Consider the following 17,276-nt stretch of genomic DNA (forward strand, 5'->3'; position numbering starts at 1 on the left):
TTGTTATTGTTTGTTGGCAAAACGATCTTATTCTTTGTGATAACAAAGACTACCAATTCCTTCAAAAATAACCAAAAGTCCACGAACTTTTTAACTGCGGGCTTCGTGTTTACTTCATTTTAGAGCTCTGTTTACATCTCACCCTTGTTTTGCCGTCCATTTCTAAACTGAGTACGATGATAAATAAACCAGCAATATTTTTCTTCTTTGTTCGCATTTTTCAAAAACACATCAACAAGATATTTTCGATTAAACGTAAAACACTGCCAAGTAAACACAAATAAAAAATATTCCTAAATGTTATGATTTATCTGGCTTGATGCAGCATAGTCTAAAAATAGTATTCTCTTTACTACGCTAATTAAAAGAAAACATACATTTTGTGTGAATTTGGTATCATAAATAATAGTTGAAAAGTTGCTGACACCGCAAATTGCAACAGTGTTGTTACTTGCAGCTGTCACGTGCTTAACATTTTCCAAATTATAGTAAACTTAAATGTTGGCGTTGGACCACGGAATAAAAAATACAAGTGCAGGTGCATCAAATCCAAAACATTTTTGAGATGACTCACGACGTTCAAGGCGACTTAGCCAAGAGTATTTTAAGTCAGTTTGAGGTTTTAAAACTGCAAATGCGCGTTTTCACGTAGATTAATACACATGAGATTCCTCTGTTCGAGCTAGAATTGAAATCATCTCTGACTTAACCTTGTTCTGGGTCCAACCTACCGGAAAGTTACGATCGTATCAGTTACCTATGCTGTGTATTATTATTTCATGACGTAACTGACCTATTTGAATCAAATTCAAAACTGGTTTTTGTTGTCCTTTTAACGTTCAGATTCACACAAAGGACAACGAAGAGCCAAACTTTAGTCCCGCATGACTTGGCGTTCTACTTTGGTGACTTTTTTAAGACGTTTTCTCAGAAATGCCAGATTTTTGGGTAACATCGCTGCCGTTTATTTTTACGCTTTAAAAGTAGTGCAGGAATTGTTTTCTTAACTAGAGGTGATGTAGAATGTAAATGCGCAATAAAAATCGCGTCATCATTTTTGGAACGTGGTCTATTTATTTGTTTACATTTTTTTTTAAATAGATCTAACCTGCTGCTTCATCCATCGCGTAAATGTGATTTTTTTGACAGTGCTGATGACTAATAAGAACAATAATAGGTAAAGGGAGCAGAAAGCGAACCAAGACAAACAAAGTACGTCAGAAGTCCTACCCACAGGTGTGCTTTCCAATTTGAAAAATGGTTTTTTAAGTGGCTACTTACCTGCGCTGTTTCAGTTTTAAAGACAATTTCGACAATACTGAGTGATTGTATCACGAATTATTAGGTGAGTGTGAATTTTTTAAATAATAAGACAACAAAATAACAATTAATAAGAACAACGTGTACTCAGTCGGTATGTCATAACTTTTACGTAATTTTTATTAAAAAAGTGAAAAGGTTGATCCTGATTAATTGATAATGATAATTGACTTTTTTGTCAATGCTGTTAAGCAAAAAAAAGTTACATACATCTGCATCTATATTAGAGTGTATTTTTCAAAAAAATGTACTTATTGATTATTTTAATTTTAAGATATGAAATTAAACGTTCTAGTAATTTCAGGGAAATTAAATAGGTCATGTTTGGAATAACAGAGAAAATAAATTAACGGATTGTTTCTGAGAAATCTGAAAACATGAATCGGCTCATGTATTCACTATTTTTGGATATCCTCTGTTAGCATTGCAAATACTAAAACCATGATACTCATGCCAATAAAACCTGACTTCCAAGCATATTTTTTAATAAATATTTAATATGTTGTCTACTTTTTGGAAGGGATGAAAAAATAAAATATTAGTTAGTCTTGTGAAAAATTTTAAATTTTTATTTTCATAGATAAATTGTAAAATGTATTTCTACACCGTTGATTTTTTGGTACCTCTTTTTATTAAAACAAAGGAAGGGACGTATTATTAATTTTGTTCAATGGTTGAGATAATATTTTCTTAATAAATTTTGTGCTCATGTCATCAATTTTTTAGCGGGGATAAATACATCACTGTTCCCAAAATTTTAGGAAAACTATATGCGCTATTTTTGATTTTTCCAATAAAATAAATTATTTCATTTATTGAGTTTTTGAGGAAAAATAAGGAAGTATTACGAAAACGTAAACAATTGGGTCGAAATGCAAGACGTTTTAACAAACATTTATTTAATAATTTTCGAGGATGACCTCGTCAAATTTTTATAGAAAATGGATAAATAAATTTTAATCGATGTTTTTTAAGCTTGTAACGAATGTCATCGTGTTGCCAGAGCTTCAGAAAGTTGCGTAGATTCTAGGAAAAATTGTAAAAATTGGTCGAAATTATTTGGACACAACTTCCCTCGCTTCTGAAGTACAGTCCAACAAATACTGCTTCTCTGAAAAATTTGATTTTGCGGAATTTTTCTTTTTTGTGATATAACCCCTATGGAGTAAAAACAATATAGAAGGTTACAGTATAATAGAGAAAAAAAGGATTACACTTTCTTAAAAAAAGACAGTTGGGAGCCCCGAAAAGATTTAATATTCTGAAGAAGGACACTTGGGGCTTCTGAGCAGGTGTCGCCTCCTTTAAAAAAGGACATTTGGGACCCCAGAGAAGGTTTCACATAAAAAAAGATTTTTGGGGCCACCGACAACGTTCTACATTTTTAAAAAAGACATTTGGGACTTCCTAGAAGGTTTCACATTAAAAAAAGATATTAGACGCCCTCGAGAAGGTTAAAAAAGACAGTTGGGACTTCCGAGAAGGTTTCACATTCTAAAAAAAAAACATTTGACGCCCCCCAGAAAATTTTACATTTTTAAAAAAGACAACAAAACTGGGAACGCCGAGAAGGTTTCATATTCTTAAAAAAATACATTTGGGGCCCCCGAGAAGGTTTTACATTTTTCAAAAAGACAGTTGGGACCCCCGAGATGGTTGCACAATTGGGAACCCCGAGAATGTGTCACAATCTTAAGAAAAGAGGGGGTATTCTCATCTTTAGAAAGTGGGGTAAGTTCATCAGTAAAAAATTTGTTATGAAGTCGTAAATATGTGTAGATAATACACAATGCGGGAGAAAAAGAGAGAAAAAAAAAAGAAAAAACCGAAAGGCCGTAACCACTAGACCACCACCGGAATGGCTTACGCTAATGGAAAAACTGTTATGTTTTTGCAAAAATTTGGACGGTTAGGGTAAAACTCAAGGCGGATTCGTACACCACACTTATAGGATTATATTGTTGTACAACAGATAAATCAAAATTTTGGTTAGCATTTAACCATCTACATGATATTTCTAATATACATACAAAATTTGACAACAATCGGTCAAGCACTTTCGAAGATTACGTGGATACAGACACCAGACCGATAGACAGATAGACAGACAGACACAGACATAAACGGGAGACTACTTCTTTCGTACTCCAGCGGTCATGAAACTTCGAGAAAATATAAAAATAGGTCTCCCGTTTCCGTCTGTCCGTCGTGTGTGCCGATTTTTATTACACATATAATCTCCGAAACTACCTGATCGATTGTTGTCAAATTTTACATTTATCTCAACCAACAAAGCGATGATGTCACCACAAAATTGTAAATCGTAAATGGGTTTTAAATGTTGTCAAATAAAATTCTCCTAGACGTGCAGGTGATGAATCCGTTTTGGAAACAAATTTTTGGAAAAGATATAACAGCATTTAGCAATTTCATTTTGAAACTGCAAAACCGAATGCTCTGAAACTTTACAGACGTTTTAAAGTTTATCGTCCAAAAAAATTGATGACGTCATCTTAAAATTTTGTCGTATGATCCTATTTAAAATGTGCAAAATATGATTTATCATTGTGTTAATATTTTTTAGAATTGTTTATACAGTCTACCTGTATAATTGACGAATGAGTCAATCTATTTTATTTATTAAATCAGAAACAGCTCACTAGATTTTACCGAAAATTTGGGAATACAATATTGTCATTATTATAGCATTACAGTATCTAAATTGATACACGTGTCCTTGCAAAAATGTTGATGACGTGATCACAAAATTTTATAGTAGAAACACTCACTTGATTTGTACACATAGCATGCTTCTTTACCTTTATTTTAACTCATAAGGGTTATCATAAAAAAAATGAAATTCGTAAAATTGAATCTTATAATGCTTCGAAAAATCTGGTTTTGTTGTACTATCCTTCAGTAGTGAAGCAGGATCTGTTTAAATAAACTTAGACGAATTTTTTCGTCTAATGCTTATTTGTTAATTTGCAACAGGTCTTTGCTAGGCTGCTATCTCAATCATAACGACTTTCCGTTTTATTAAAAATCTAAAATTTAAAAATCTTAAATTATTATAACTGGAAACAACAATTATTGCTAACTAGAAACATCGTAACAATTGCAGAATTTGAAAAAAACAGTTAGAACTGCTAGATACTACAAATCTTTCCTGTACATTTTCTTCTTTCGAAATTTCTTTAGAATTGATGTTGAAATCTTGATTGTTTGCTCAGCTGCCAAAGATTTACAACCTCCAAATTTCTTTAATGTAAAAAAGCCTATATTTTATCTACACTGTCATGAAGGATCTTCTAAAACAATAACAATAACTTTCAGGGTATTCCAATTTCAAAAAGTCTGTACATTTTTTGGAATTCCTTCAATTTTATAAAAATCGCAAACCTTTAACAAAATATCTTCAGTGATCAGAAATTTGCTGAATGTTTATTTTTTTACTTTATAAATAGTATTAATAAAAAATAAATATTTTTCCACATCTGGAAAGAAAACTTGAAATCATGATAGTTAATTTTGACATTTTCACGCATTGAAATATCAACACTTTCGTTTAATTTTAAACACATATACATAAAATAAAGAAATTTTAGTCATAAACTCTTTGGAGCAAACTTAGTTCATAACTTCCACAAATACGCCACCAATATCTTCATTACACCTTCTGCCTTTTCTCTTTTTCACCATAAAGATAAATCTTCTTAAGCTTCCATATTAAGTGGTGGTCTTTCTAGACATAGCAATTTCCTCACATACATATATGTATTTACCTTCAGAAACTCTGACTGACTCAGAACTTTCATCTTCCATCATGAAAAATTGAAGACATTTTACTTACAATTGTCGTCAAATTTTATAACCCTAATCAAATTTGTCTAATCGTTCCTACCAACAATTTACTGACGTCCACGCAAAATGTTTTTCGTTAAAGACAATTCAGATTTTATAAAATCACATAATCCTGTACTTGCGGTTTATGAATCTACCTCGATTTTGTTTATTATCATTAAATTTTTTCATCTTGTTCTTCAAACACAACACGAGCGTTTATAAGAACAGTGACAGGTCCGGGGATCAATGCCGGGCCGCAGTTTTTTTTGTGTTGATCTATTGGTTGTACGGCAACATCACCGCTTAATCCAATTAGGTAATTGATTTATGAATTTTTAATAAAATTTTCATATTTCAAGCCCAAGTTTGATTTTTGTTTTAATTTAACTGTAGGAAAAAGTTTTTTTCACCAGTGTTCATCAAATGGAGTTACTTTGTAGATGCTTTTTACATTTTATTATTTTAAATCCTTTAAACTTTCCGCTAAAGTGACCTCTAATAGCGAAGAATGTTTGACTGCCAAGAGTAATAAAGATGCCTATTTTGAAATTGCTACTGTAGCCAAAATTTTGAGCAACGGTACTCATTTTTTAAAAAACTATAGTTACATGTACTTATTACTTAATGGCATAATTTCTAGAATATTTTTAGACCTGGAAAGATGCTATTTTCATCGTTAATCGACCGTGGTGAGTAACAATATTTGATTGCTTTTCTTAGCCAAAAAAAATTCAACTACGTCGTCATTGCATGTTGTTGGCATTGGGCAAAAATCTATAGAATAATATTAAGTAACAGCTTTTTGATACGAATTAAAAGTGCTTTACGAATAAAATATCTCACACATATGATGTCAAATAGCATGACACAGTTGTTGAAAAAACTTTGATTGACGATGAAAATGGAGAAATATTACCAAGAGAGCGTTGTTGTGATCTCTTTCCATTAATGGAGGTTTTGAACTTGAAAGTGATGATTAACAAAGGAAGAGTTTAGATGGTTCTAAATGCATAAGTGCTACCTTTATTTTAGAAAAACTCTTCAAATCATATATTCAAATACATATTGCTAGATGTTCTAATTAGTTACTTATTGCTCAATGGTAACTTATCAATCTTATCATAATTTATTTTCTACTAACGTTTAATAAGTTCACCGATTTGATGTATTATGGAAGGTGAATGTCAACAATACATAATTAATTAAAATAATTATGAGGTTCTTCTCATTAGCTTAGTTTTCAAAGCACTTACCGACGCAGAATTTATGAATGCAAAATTAAATTAAAGAAGAAGAGAATTTAATTCCAAAGCTGAATTAATTAAAGAAATGTCATCATTTTCGTTTCTCATGCAAATAAGAGTTGTTTCAAAAAATGTTTTAGACTTGTTGAGTTTTCACCCTAGTTGTTCAGATTTTTGGAAAAAAAAATAACTTTGAAACTTCAAAACCGAAATCCCTGAAATCTTGTAAAAGTTTTAAGGATATTAATAATAAAATTTATTCTTTTATCCCTTTTCACAAAATTGATGACGTGTTCGCAAACTTTTGTAGTGGAAAAATTCACTTGAAACAAATAAATAGCACGCTTCTTTACCTTTACTTTAATATTACATACATATCCTGATAATAAAAAAAATTCAAAATCAAATAATTTTTAAAAAATCTGTATTTATTGTGCTGACTTCAGGAGCGAGGGAAGTTCTGTCGAAGTATAATATCAAATCTGTGTTTTTCTTTTGACTGGTTTGTATACTATTGTCTTAAATGTGACGTTTTTCCTCTTGAAAGCTACGCCTTCCTTCCTTTTCTAATTAAAATTTGTCTGATCGTCCCTGCGAAAAATTTTATGACGTCATCTCAGAATTTTGCTAAGTAGTATTAAGAATATAATGGTTCCATACCCACGATTTATTAATCCGCGCGTACTTTTAATTTTATACGCGGAGATTTTTGAACAATTTAGTTTAGAATCTACAAAATTGATTTCTTTGAAATTTTGCACAAGATTTAAAGTTATCATGAATGTCATTTCAAATTTTTTGTAAAGCAAGTCTCACTTTTATTTGTGCTTAAAATGTTAATGATACTTATACGAGTTATCGTAAAAAATGTAGAATTTGCCAAAGCAAATTTTATAGTTTCTTTTTAAATTTACGAAACGAGTTCTTTTCACATTTTGAGAATATGCTGACGTTGATTTAGTGGTTATAAAACAAGGAATAAAATATATAAAATTATTCATTTTGTTCTAGAAAATTTGTTAAAATAGTTTTATTCTATAATAAAAAATGTTACATTTAATTCTTCCAACATATATACTAGGAACTCAGTATTGTTTTCATTATTTCTCGAGAGTAAGCTAAGGAAGTAATAAGATCCATGGGACGAATGGTTATTTTCAGGTTCGAAAATACTAGAAACTCAGTATTGTTTTTTACCACTTCTCTAGCGTAAGCTAAGGAAGTAATAGGCCCCAAGAATGGCTATTTTCATGTTTTCTCAACATTTCATGACTTACATAGTATGAAATAGTATATTATTAGCCAAGGTTGCAGAGCCAAGCATTCTAGACCGAGCGCAAATTAGAACCCGAGACGCGCAGCGTCGAGGGCTCTAAGTGCGAGGTCTAGAAGTGGCTTTGCAACCGTGGTTAATATACTATTTTTTTCACTAGTAGAAACCGGAAAATCACAAATCGATCAACCGAAAAATTTAGAAGTTGAAACATTGAAAATTTAGCAACGTCAGAAATCGAAAAAAAAAATAAAAAATAAAAATATTGAAGAGTTGAAAGTTGAAAAATTTTAAAACTGAAACATCGGAATTTCGAAAAATTGATAAATGTAGTAATTGAGAAATCGAAAATTTGAGAAATCAAAAAATTAAAGCATCCCAACACTTAAATATCGAAGAATTGAAAAATCCCAACAATGAAATATCGAAAAATTAAGTAATCGAGAAGTTGAAAAATCGAGAAATTAATAAATTGAAAAATCGCAGAATAAAAAACCGAAAAATCTAAAAACTCAAATATCGAAAAATTGAGAAATCAAGAAACTGAAAAATCGATAAATCGAAAAGTACAAAAATTGCAGTTGGAAAATGGGAAAATCCAAAAATCGATTAACCCAGAAATTAAGAAGTCGAAAAATTGAAAATTTAGAAACGTTAAGAAATGAAAAAAAAATTGAAAAATTGGAGAATGAAGTAATCGAGAAATCTAAAATTTGAAGAATTGACAAAGTGAAAAATCGAAAAATTCCAACACTGAAATATCGAAAAATTGGGGAATCGAAAAATCGGAGTATAAAATCCATGAAAAATATTGAGAAATCGAAAAGTCGAAAAAAGGAAATTAGAGAAAAAAACTGAAAAATCAATAACCTGAAAAATCGAAAAATTGAAAAAGTGAACTGAAAAATCGCAACATTGAAAAGTCGAGAAATCGAGAAATGGGAAAATCAACAAATCGATTAACCAAAAAATTTAGAAATTGAAACATTGAAAATTTAGAAACGTCAAAAATTGAAAAAAAAAATGAAAATAAAAAATTTGACGAGTTAAAAATTGAAAAATCTTAAACTGAAACATCGGAAGTTTGAAAATTCGATAAATTAAATAATTGAGAAATCCAAAATTAGAAGAATCGAGAAATTGAAAAATCGAGAAATTGGTAAATTAAATTATCGGACAATAAAAAACCGAATAATCTCAAAACTCAAATATCGAAAAACTGAAGTCAAAAAACTAAAAAATCTAGAAATCGAAAAGTCGAAAAATTGAACTTAGAAAAAAAATTGAAAAATCAAAAACCTGAAAAATCAAAACATTGTAAAGTTGAGAAATCGAGAAATGGGAAAATCACAAATCGATCAACCGAAAAATTTAGAAGTGGAAACATTGAAAATTTAGCAACGTCAGAAATCGAAAAAAAAAAATAAAAAATAAAAATATTGAAGAGTTGAAAGTTGAAAAATTTTAAAACTGAAACATCGGAATTTCGAAAAATTGATAAATGTAGTAATTGAGAAATCGAAAATTTGAGAAATCAAAAAATTAAAGCATCCCAACACTTAAATATCGAAGAATTGAAAAATCCCAACAATGAAATATCGAAAAATTAAGTAATCGAGAAGTTGAAAAATCGAGAAATTAATAAATTGAAAAATCGCAGAATAAAAAACCGAAAAATCTAAAAACTCAAATATCGAAAAATTGAGAAATCAAGAAACTGAAAAATCGATAAATCGAAAAGTACAAAAATTGCAGTTGGAAAATGGGAAAATCCAAAAATCGATTAACCCAGAAATTAAGAAGTCGAAAAATTGAAAATTTAGAAACGTTAAGAAATGAAAAAAAAATTGAAAAATTGGAGAATGAAGTAATCGAGAAATCTAAAATTTGAAGAATTGACAAAGTGAAAAATCGAAAAATTCCAACACTGAAATATCGAAAAATTGGGGAATCGAAAAATCGGAGTATAAAATCCATGAAAAATATTGAGAAATCGAAAAGTCGAAAAAAGGAAATTAGAGAAAAAAACTGAAAAATCAATAACCTGAAAAATCGAAAAATTGAAAAAGTGAACTGAAAAATCGCAACATTGAAAAGTCGAGAAATCGAGAAATGGGAAAATCAAAAATCGATTAACCGAAAAATTTAAAAGTTAAAACATTTAAAATTTAGAAATGTCAACAATTAAAAAAAAATTAAATCAAAACTCTGAAGAGTTGAAAAATTGAGAAATCTTAAAAGTAAAATATCGGAATTTTGAAAAAATAAAAAATTTGACGAGTTAAAAATTGAAAAATTCTAAAACTGAAACATCGGAAGTTTGAAAATTCGATAAATTAAATAATTGAGAAATCCAAAATTAGAAGAACCGAGAAATTGAAAAATCGAGAAATTGGTAAATTAAATTATCGGACAACAAAAAACCGAATAATCTCAAAACTCAAATATCGAAAAACTGAGAAGTCAAAAAACTAAAAAATCTAGAAATCGAAAAGTCGAAAAATTGAAGTTAGAAAAAAAAAATCAAAAAATTGAAAAACTAAACTGAAAAATCAAAACTTTGTAAAGTTGAGAAATCGAGAAATGGGAAAATCTGAAAACGAATAACCGAAAAATTTAAAAATTGAAACATTGAAAATTTAGCAAGGTCAGAAATCGAAAAAAAAGTTTTGAAGATTTGAAAAATTGAAAAATCCTAAAACTGAGACATCGGAATTTCGAAAAATCGATAAATTGAGTAAGTAATTGAGAAATCGAAAATTTGTGAAATCAAAAAATTAAAGCATCCCAACACTTAAATATCGAAAAATTGAAAAATCCCAACAATGAAATATCGAAAAATTAAGTAATCGAGAAGTTGAAAAATCGAGAAATTAATAAATTGAAAAATCGCAGAATAAAAAAACGAAAAATCTAAAAACTCAAATATCGAAAAATTGAGAAATCAAAAAACTGAAAAATCGATAAATCTAAAAGTACAAAAATTGCAGTTGGAAAATGGGAAAATCCAAAAATCGATTAACCCAGAAATTAATAAGTCGAAAAATTGAAAATTTAGAAACATCAAGAATTGAAAAAATAAATTGAAAAATTGGAGAATGAAGTAATCGAGAAATCTAAAATTTGAAGAATTGACAAAGTGAAAATTCGAAAAATTCCAACACTGAAATATCGAAAAATTGGGGAATCGAAAAATTTGAGTATAAAAGCCACGAAAAATGTCAAAACTTAAATAACGAGTATTCGAAAAGTCGAAAAAATGAAATTAGAGAAAAAAACTGAAAAATCAATAACCTGAAAAATCGAAAAATTGAAAAAGTGAACTGAAAAATCGCAACATTGAAAAGTCGAGAAATCGAGAAATGGGAAAATCAAAAATCGATTAACTGAAAAATTTAAAAGTTAATACATTTAAAATTTAGAAATGTCAACAATTAAAAAAAAATTAAATCAAAACTCTGAAGAGTTGAAAAATTGAGAAATCCTAAAAGTAAAACATCGGAATTTTGAAAAATCGATAAAATAAGTAATTGAGAAATCGAAAATTTGAAGAATCGAGAAAGTGAAAAATCGAAAAATTGAAGAATCGAAAAATTGAAAAATCTGAAAACTGAAACATCGAATAATTCAAAATTCAAAAAATGAAATAAACGAGAAATCGAAAATTTGCAGAAAAATTCCAACACTGAAATATCGAAAAATTGCGTAATCGAAAAATTGGTAAATCGAAAATTCGGAGAATAAAAACACTCAAAAACCTCAAAAATCAAACATCGAAAAACTGAGAAGTCAAAAAATTAAAAAATTAAACTAAAAAATTAAATTAGAGAAAAAAATTGAAAAATCAATAACCTGAATAATCGAAAAATTGAAGAACTGAACTGAAAGATCGAAACTTTGAAAAGTCGAGAAATCGAGAAATGGGAAAATCAAAAAATCGATTGTCTGAAAAATTGAAAAATCGAGGAATTGATAAACAGAAAAATTACAGAATGAAAAAACCGAAAAATCTTAAAACTCAAATATCGAAAAATTGAGAATGCGAAAATGAAAAAATCGAGAAATCGAAAAGCCGAAAAATTGATAACTCGAAAAATTTAGAAACCGAAAAATTGAAAATTGTTATATACACAATTTTGATTTTTTTTGCTAAAATCTCCATGTGTAGTTAGCGATATTACTAATACAATATACAATTAAAATAATCTGTCCGGTAATTTCAAAGATTGTCTGTTTAATAAAAATGGACACACGACAGACGGACAGATATACGGAAACGGGCGACCTATTTTTGGGATGTAAAAATGACACTGACAGTTTAATTTTGTCACGTTTATCAGTGTTTTGTCACAAAATATGAAAATATCTGCACCTAAAATTCATTTTTACATCCGAAAGAGAGTTGCTACGCCCAGGAACCAGTGAATATAAAAATCTTCATTTTTTTGAAAATTCGATTTATCGAGATATAGTGTTCAAATATTTTGAGGTATTCAAAGTTTTCGAGAGATATTGAAATTTGAGCATTGAAATTGACATTAAAATGAACCCAAACTTCTAAAAAAATGTTCCTCGATCCCTAGACAGTCACCCGAACGCAACCACACACCCGCAGAACACAAAAATACATTGTTCGACGTTAAAATTATTTCGGGAAAACACCTGAAGGCTTCCGTAACACCTGACGGAGCAAAACCGACAAATTCGTGCCTATGACGAAGAATTTATTTAGGTGCGCTCGGGCGCAAATATAATTTTCAAGTTCGCTCCGAGCCCCTGAAAATCACCTGAAGCCCACTCGCACCCGATGACTGATCCATGTCCATTCATCAATCCATTACCGTAGTCAAAAACAACAGTTTTTCACTTATGAATGAACCAATCCCAGTTTCCTGTGTGCTAAATATAGCCCCGCTTTATAATAGCTCGCGAAGAAACATGAAGTTTAACATACTTGTGCGTCGTCGACGTCGTCGTCGTCGTTTCAGGCCGGCTGAAAATATATAAGGATGGAATGTAGTGTTTACACAAATATTTGGCGATGGAATGTCGCTTTCAGGCGCGCATGTCCGCATTTATTTTGATTCGGTTTAAAACCTCAGGTAATCGAGGGATTCTATGACTCAGTTTGTTTGGCAGCGTTTCAGTGGTTTGTTTCGAATACTTTCACTGAAAACTCGCTGAATTTTGCTTGCCGATTTTGGCCAAGTCGGACGCGGGTTTTTGAGATACGTGTGAGGAATGGAAATCGAGGAGTTGATCCCAGGTGCGGAGGCCTTCGGGGATTATAAGGAAAATACGGTGGAGGAGATTTTTGCCGAGTGCGACAGTGTGGAAATTAAGTAAGTCGAAATTTGCTTTGTTACACGAAAAATGCTGAAGTGTTGATAAATAAAGTAAATTTTTGACTGGAAGATATGAAGCACAGTTGGCTCAGAGATAGCAGGTATTAATGTAGGTGGCTAATTTTATAAACATTAAGTTAATTATATACGCGCTTATCAAGTGCATTTGCGTTATAATTAAAATTAGATACAGTGTGATAAAAAACGATGATTAGAAATGCATATTAAGACCGGCTTTGATTACATTTAAATGTTCATTTTCCATTAACAACAAATATGGTAATAGATAAGTGATATTTACACGATCGAGGTAAATATTTTATATTTAGAATAAAATACTTCAGAACTATTAGTTATATTTACAATTCAAGTCATTAATTATCTTGTTTTCTTTAATGACATTCTTTATTTTCATTTCCCTCCTTGTTGCTGCAGTGTTTCAGTGTTTTTTCAGTTTTCCTTTTATTAACAACAACTTTTCTTACCATATTTTTCCATTTATTATGTTTCTTTCTTTAAAAGATTTAAAAGTTGACGAACACTCTTGTTTTGATGCGGTTGTTTTGAAATTTTGAGCTATGACATAGTAGGTATGACAGATTTAGAAAATAATTTCCAAGTCCAAAAAATTTCGCGTCGCAATTCATCAACTTTGTTTTATCTTGGAGACGTTGCAGTCCGCTTTTACACAGTTACATTTTGAAAACAACTATTAATCTTTTGTAAATTACAGTGGGTACGTCTGAGATCCCACTTTGTGATTTTTAGGTTTGCCTTTTGACATAAAGTAATATTCACTGTTATACATGTATTATTAATTTTTCATATTTCGTTTCAAAATTCTGTAATATTTGAAAAACATTAGAATAAATATTTATATACGAACAATTCTTTTCCCAATTTTTGAAAATGGTGCTAGCCGTGTCAGTTTGGTTAATTATTTTTCCTTCAGTTCATTCTAACTCCTATCTGTTACGATTCCCGAGATCACACACATATATCATAGTGAAAGAAATATTAACTCAGATAAAATATATAACACATTTATTTTTTCTGCCTAAAAATATTCTTCCTTTTCATATGATTTGAGCGAATTCAGCTGGCACAGCACTTTTTTTAAAACAAATAGATCAAATCATCGGTTCTACTACATAATTTTTGGGGAATATGTAATGAATTTCTTAATTGTTTACAAAAAATTTTGTTTTGGGTAATAATTTTCGGTTTAAAATTTTTAGTTCTCGATTTATAACTCAACTTAGCATTATAAGAGGGTCATTTTGATGAATGCCAAATTTTATGTGTCCTGGCACTTTCCTACACTTAAGTGTACAAAATGTAGGTTTCTGTTTCCGTTCATCTGTTTGTCATCTGTTTTTTGAAACTTTATCAAACAGACAATTTGCCACCAGCGGACCGATCACTTTGAAATTTTAAGTGTGCTGTAAACATTAACCGAAATATTGTTAAATAGATGTGTTATTTAATTACCAGTTCATTTAAACACAGGAGCTTTCGTTAAATAATTCTGAATTTATTAACGTACCATATACTTTAATCACCCACACTCCGCCACTGCTTATGATGAATGCATTATGTTACGAAAATACACTTCTTTATATTTGGTCTGGAATGTACTTGCCGTTAGGAAATGGTCAGAAAAAAATCTACAAAAATTTGTATAAAATTGGTCTAGGACTTCCCTCACACCTGAAGACAAATATCAAACATATTCATAAAGAATTTTAATTAAAGATAGAAATATGAGTTAAAATTTTAACTCAAGAGCAGGTTAATATGGAAACAAAAATGGGATAAATCGAGAATCGAAAAATTTTGGAAAATTTAATTCCAAAACGAGTCTATCGTGACACAGTGTAGCAGGTTGGCCTTTAAATAAAGAAAAGAAAACGTGCAGAGTAAGAAGCAGTAGGTAAAGTAAAATAAAAAGAATTCGATAATAAAAAAACTGAAAAATCTCAAACTCAAATATCGAAAAACTGAGAAGTCAAAAAACTAAAAAATCGAGAAAACGAAAAGTCGAAAAAATTAAGTTAGAAAAAAAAAATAGAAAAATCAAAAACCTGAAAAATCGAAAAATTGAAGAACTGAACTCAAAAATCGGAACATTGAAAAGTCTAGAAATCGAGAAATGGGAAAATAAAAAAATTGATTAACCGGAAAGTTGAAACATTGAAAATTTAGAAACGTCAAAAATTGAAAAAAAAATTAAATAAAAAATCTGACGAGTTGAAAAATTGAAAAATCCTAAAATTGAAACATTTGAATTTTGAAAAATCGATAAATTAAGTAATGAGAAATCGAAAATTTGAAGAATCGAGAAATTGAAAAATCAAAAAATGAAATAAACGAGAAAACTGAAATAATTGAAAAATTCCAACACTGAAATATCAAAAAACTGAAAAATTGAGAAATTGGTAAATCGAAATAACGGAGAATAAAAAATCCAAAGAATCGCAAAACTCAAATATCGAAAAACTGAGAAGACTAAAAAATCTAGAAAACAAAAAGCCGAAAAATTGAAGTTAGAAAAAAAAATGGAAAAATCAAAAACCTGAAAAATAAAAAAATTGAACAACTGAACTGAAAATCAAACATTGAAAAGCTGGGAAATCCAGAATTGGGAAAATCAAAAAATCGATTAACCGCAAAATTTAGAAGTTGAAACGTCAAAAATTGAAAAAACAAAAATTAAATAAAAAGTCTGACGAGTTGAAAAATTGAAAAATCCTAAAATTGGAACATTTTAATTTTGAAAAATCTATAAATTAAGTAATTAGAAATCGAAAATTTGAAGAATCGAGAAATTGAAAAATCTTAAAACTGAAACATCGAAAAATTGGAAAATCAAAAAATGAAATAAATGAGAAAACTGAAATAATTGAAAAATTTCAACACTGAAATATCGAAAAACTGGTAAATTGAGAAATTGGTAAATCCAAATAACGGAGAATAAAAAATCCAAAAAATCTCAAAACTCAAATATCTAAAAACTGAGAAGTAAAAAACTAAAAAATCTAGAAAACAAAAAGCCGAAAAATTGAAGTTAGAAAAAAAAATGGAAAAATCAAAAACCTGAAAAATCAAAAAATAGAAAAACTGAATTGAAAAATCAAACATTGAAAAGTTGGGAAATCCAGAAATGGGAAAATCAAAAAATCGATTAACCGAAAAATTTAGAGGTTGAAACGTCAAAAATTGAAAAAACAAAAATTAAAAATCAAAAGTCTGAAGAGTTGATGAATTGAAAAATTAAGTAATTGAGAAATCGAAAATTTGAAGAATCGAGAAATTGAAAAATCTTAAAATGAAATAAACGAGAAAGCTGAAATAATTGAAAAATTCCAACACTGAAATATCGAAAAACTGAAAAATTGAGAAATTGGTAAATCGAAATAACGGAGAATAAAAAATCCAAAAAATCTCAAAACTCAAAACTCAAAACTCAAAACTCAAAACTGAGAAGTCAAAAAACTAAAAAATCGAGAAAACGAAAAGTCGAAAAAATTAAGTTAGAAAAAAAATTGAAAAATCAAAAACCTGAAAAATCGAAAAATTGAAGAACTGAACTCAAAAATCGGAACATGAAAAGTCTAGAAATCGAGAAATGGGAAAATCAAAAAATCGATTAACCGAAAAGTTGAAACACTGAAAATTTAGAAACGTCAAAAATTGAAAAAAAAATTAAATACAAAATTTGAAGAGTTGAAAAATTGAAAAATACTAAAATTGAAACATTTGAATTTTGAAAAATCGATAAATTAAGTAATGAGAAATCGAAAATTTGAAGAATCGAGAAATTGAAAAATCTTAAAACTGAAACATCGAAAAATTGGAAAATCAAAAAATGAAATAAACGAGAAAACTGAAATAATTGAAAAATTTCAACACTGAAATATCGAAAAACTGGTAAATTGAGAAATTGGTAAATCGAAATAACGGAGAATAAAAAATCCAAAAAATCTCAAAACTCAAATATCTGAAAACTGAGAAGTAAAAAACTAAAAAATCTAGAAAACAAAAAGCCGAAAAATTGAAGTTAGAAAAAAAAAATGGAAAAATCAAAAACCTGAAAAATCAAAAAATAGAAAAACTGAATTGAAAAATCAAACATTGAAAAGTTGGGAAATCCAGAAATGGGAAAATCAAAAAATCGATTAACCGAAAAATTTAGAGGTTGAAACGTCAAAAATTGAAAAAACAAAAATTAAAAATCAAAAGTCTGAA

At 29.2% G+C, this 17,276-nt stretch overlaps 1 protein-coding gene across 5 annotated transcripts in view; it reads left to right on the plus strand.

Moving 5' to 3' along the window:
* The first annotated feature begins 1,196 nt into the window (after nucleotides 1-1,196).
* The window catches only part of LOC135130445 (dual specificity protein phosphatase 21), a 34,822-nt gene continuing 18,742 nt past the window's right edge, over nucleotides 1,197-17,276 (plus strand). Inside the window, exon 1 of one of the 5 annotated variants that reach the window (XM_064057827.1) lies at nucleotides 1,197-1,345. Coding sequence is in view for 2 of the 5 variants with exons in the window: in XM_064057825.1 (XP_063913895.1) it covers nucleotides 12,925-13,025 (101 nt within the window). In the remaining 3 variants the exon portion in view is untranslated. The other 4 variants (XM_064057825.1, XM_064057826.1, XM_064057829.1 and 1 more) reach the window with 4 other exon arrangements.

This window comes from Zophobas morio, unplaced genomic scaffold (genome assembly GCF_036711695.1).
Source record: "Zophobas morio isolate AGI-343-1 ecotype UQ-CSIRO unplaced genomic scaffold, CSIRO_AGI_Zmor_V1 ptg000017l, whole genome shotgun sequence".
NCBI classification, from domain to species: Eukaryota; Metazoa; Arthropoda; class Insecta; order Coleoptera; family Tenebrionidae; genus Zophobas; species Zophobas morio.